This window comes from Sphaeroforma arctica (genome assembly GCF_001186125.1).
Source record: "Sphaeroforma arctica JP610 unplaced genomic scaffold supercont1.842, whole genome shotgun sequence".
NCBI lineage: Eukaryota > Ichthyosporea > Ichthyophonida > Sphaeroforma > Sphaeroforma arctica.
Genome location: NW_014039716.1, coordinates 16,074 through 18,360, shown reverse-complemented (window position 1 = coordinate 18,360; position 2,287 = coordinate 16,074). Strand labels below are relative to the sequence as shown.

Here is a 2,287-nt window from a genome sequence, read left to right as displayed (position 1 = left end):
GGATGGACGGCAGTAAAGATCGTGTGTGCCCAACTTTGGACGTGAAGACCCGAGGCGACCCTTGATCAATACAAAAAAGTTATTCAAAGACCGATGTTGTATATATTTATGGTTGTAGTAGATCAATAGATACACAATTAGGTCCAGAAACAATCGACAGTAAATATATCGACAATATGATTATACTCTCAGATGGAGCCTGTTATACGCGCACACTCTAGATTGAATATAGCGTATTTCTGTCACCGTATATACCAATCGTAATAGGTACGCGATCACTAAGTCGCCAACATACCCTTCTCCGTTACAAAGAGACTCAAAATCGTGCTTATATAATAAGCGATAGTAACAATTCAACAGAAAAAGAGTGTAAAAGATGAATAGAATGACAATATTCCACCCCAGTGGTCCCTTGATTATCAAAACCCCACACGGTGACAATGCTACATACCACAATACACTGGCCAGTGGTGCCCTTGATTATCAAAACCTCACACGGTGACAATGCTACATACCACAATACACTGTGTTGTGAACATGAGAATCTAACGTGGCAAATCCGAAGTCAATGAGTTTTACATCCACCTTGCCATCATCATCCGTCGTCACCATGATATTCTGCGAACGCAAATGCGCAATCAGTGATTAACAACGAACCATCTACTCACAACTCTGCACAGAGATGCAGAGAAGCCTGAATGTGTACTAGATACAAAGGCGGAATTCTTGACGCAGACTCGGTCGTACAAGCACAGAGTGTATCATGGGTGGCTGATTCGAGTGTTGTGTGATGATGCAGTGCCTGGCGTTTCAATTCTCGAGAGATTGTTGATGTTCATCACACCCAGCAGTCAACTAGTGGCAATGATATTCGACATACTAAATATGCTTTACGTACGCCAATAGCCAGAACAAGGCGGAAAGTTTGTATCTAAAAGCAGAATGCGTACCGCGGGCTTGATGTCTCTGTGTGCCACGTTGTTCCTATGGCAGTGGTCAAGAGCCGAAGCGACCTGGCGCGTGATGTCCAAAGCCATCTCAACTGAGATCTTATTTTTTGGTGTCTGCTTTTCCATCCAACTGCGATTTTTTTGGGGGGTTTTGGGTTTAGGAGGTTGTTATGAGGCGATATCAGCTATGAGACGAGCGTATTGTTAGGCAGGCAACATCACAGATGTTCGAGGGCCTATCAGACATCAAATTCGCGCCATGCATCCCAAAGGTCAAATTGAAATTGCACACGTATATATATGAGATCATGTGCGATAATAGAGCCTCTGAAGAGATTGAAGAACAGAAAATGGTAAGAAACCCCTCAAGGATATGTACAGCAGTACAGATACAAGATTGAGCGATCAGCTATTCCGACTTGTGAGGGAGGATGTACATCGTCACAAAACGTAAACCAATACGCCTGTATGAATAAACACCGACACTACACAAAAATCAGATAACGAGAAATGTAATTATATGTTGCACCTGCACCTTTGCCATCGGGCGTAAATAGACCAATATGCGGAATATAAGACCTGTCTATGGACACCAGCAAGCTAGAAAAACTCTCTAGTGTTTGTTTGATTGTACAGGATGCGCAGATGTGCATATAAAAGGTAGACTGAAGTGATTGCATACGGACTCACACATCGTGCAGACGAGCTCGCTATATACTAATACCTTAGAGATCTTTTGCAGCTAGAGCTCATACCTTGGAGATCTTCTGCAGCTGATGCATGCATGCAAATGTAGGGTGCGTATGTATGTGTGTAATATATACATGCAAACACAGGCACATGTATACACGAGCTGTATATATTGCTTTATACATGTATGTTGAACTTACACATCCAAGGTGTCTCCTTCGACCAGTTCCATGACCATCCACAGCGTATCTTCTTCGGTCAGCATCACAACCTCAAACAGCGACGCTATATGAGGTTGCTCTCCCAAGCGCTTAAGCACGTTGACCTCGCACACAACCAAGTCCCACTCTGACTGGGTGAGTTTGTATTTCAAAACTTCCTTTACAGCCACATCTACTAGTGTGGGTGTGTGGACAGCCCTGAATACGTTGGAAAATTTGCCCTCACCTACTTTCTGCAGTAATTTCTGTGTAATTATTTTGAATTGACAGGCGTCCGATCTGTTGTTTAATAATCGGGAATATTGCATGCGATAAAATAAATACTGTAAAACTATCCAGAAGATAGTACAGGGTCTTCAATGGTATACTTGCACCTTAACTCGCCAACGCGGTATATATCATACACGTATATCCTGATGCAAACAA

The 2,287-nt window shown here is 42.7% G+C and overlaps 1 protein-coding gene across 1 annotated transcript in view; it reads right to left on the bottom strand.

Annotated features, from left to right (window-relative positions):
- SARC_08866 (CAMK/CAMKL/MARK protein kinase) overlaps positions 1–2,287 on the bottom strand; it is a gene marked incomplete at its 3' end in the record, with an annotated part of 6,653 nt that overhangs the window by 2,998 nt on the left and 1,368 nt on the right. Inside the window, exons 2-4 of the mRNA XM_014297139.1 lie at positions 1,841–2,106; positions 951–1,080; positions 516–618 (exon numbers count right to left, since the gene is read on the bottom strand). Of these exons, the coding sequence (XP_014152614.1) occupies positions 516–618; positions 951–1,080; positions 1,841–2,106 (499 nt within the window). The remainder of the gene's footprint in view (positions 1–515; positions 619–950; positions 1,081–1,840; positions 2,107–2,287) is intronic.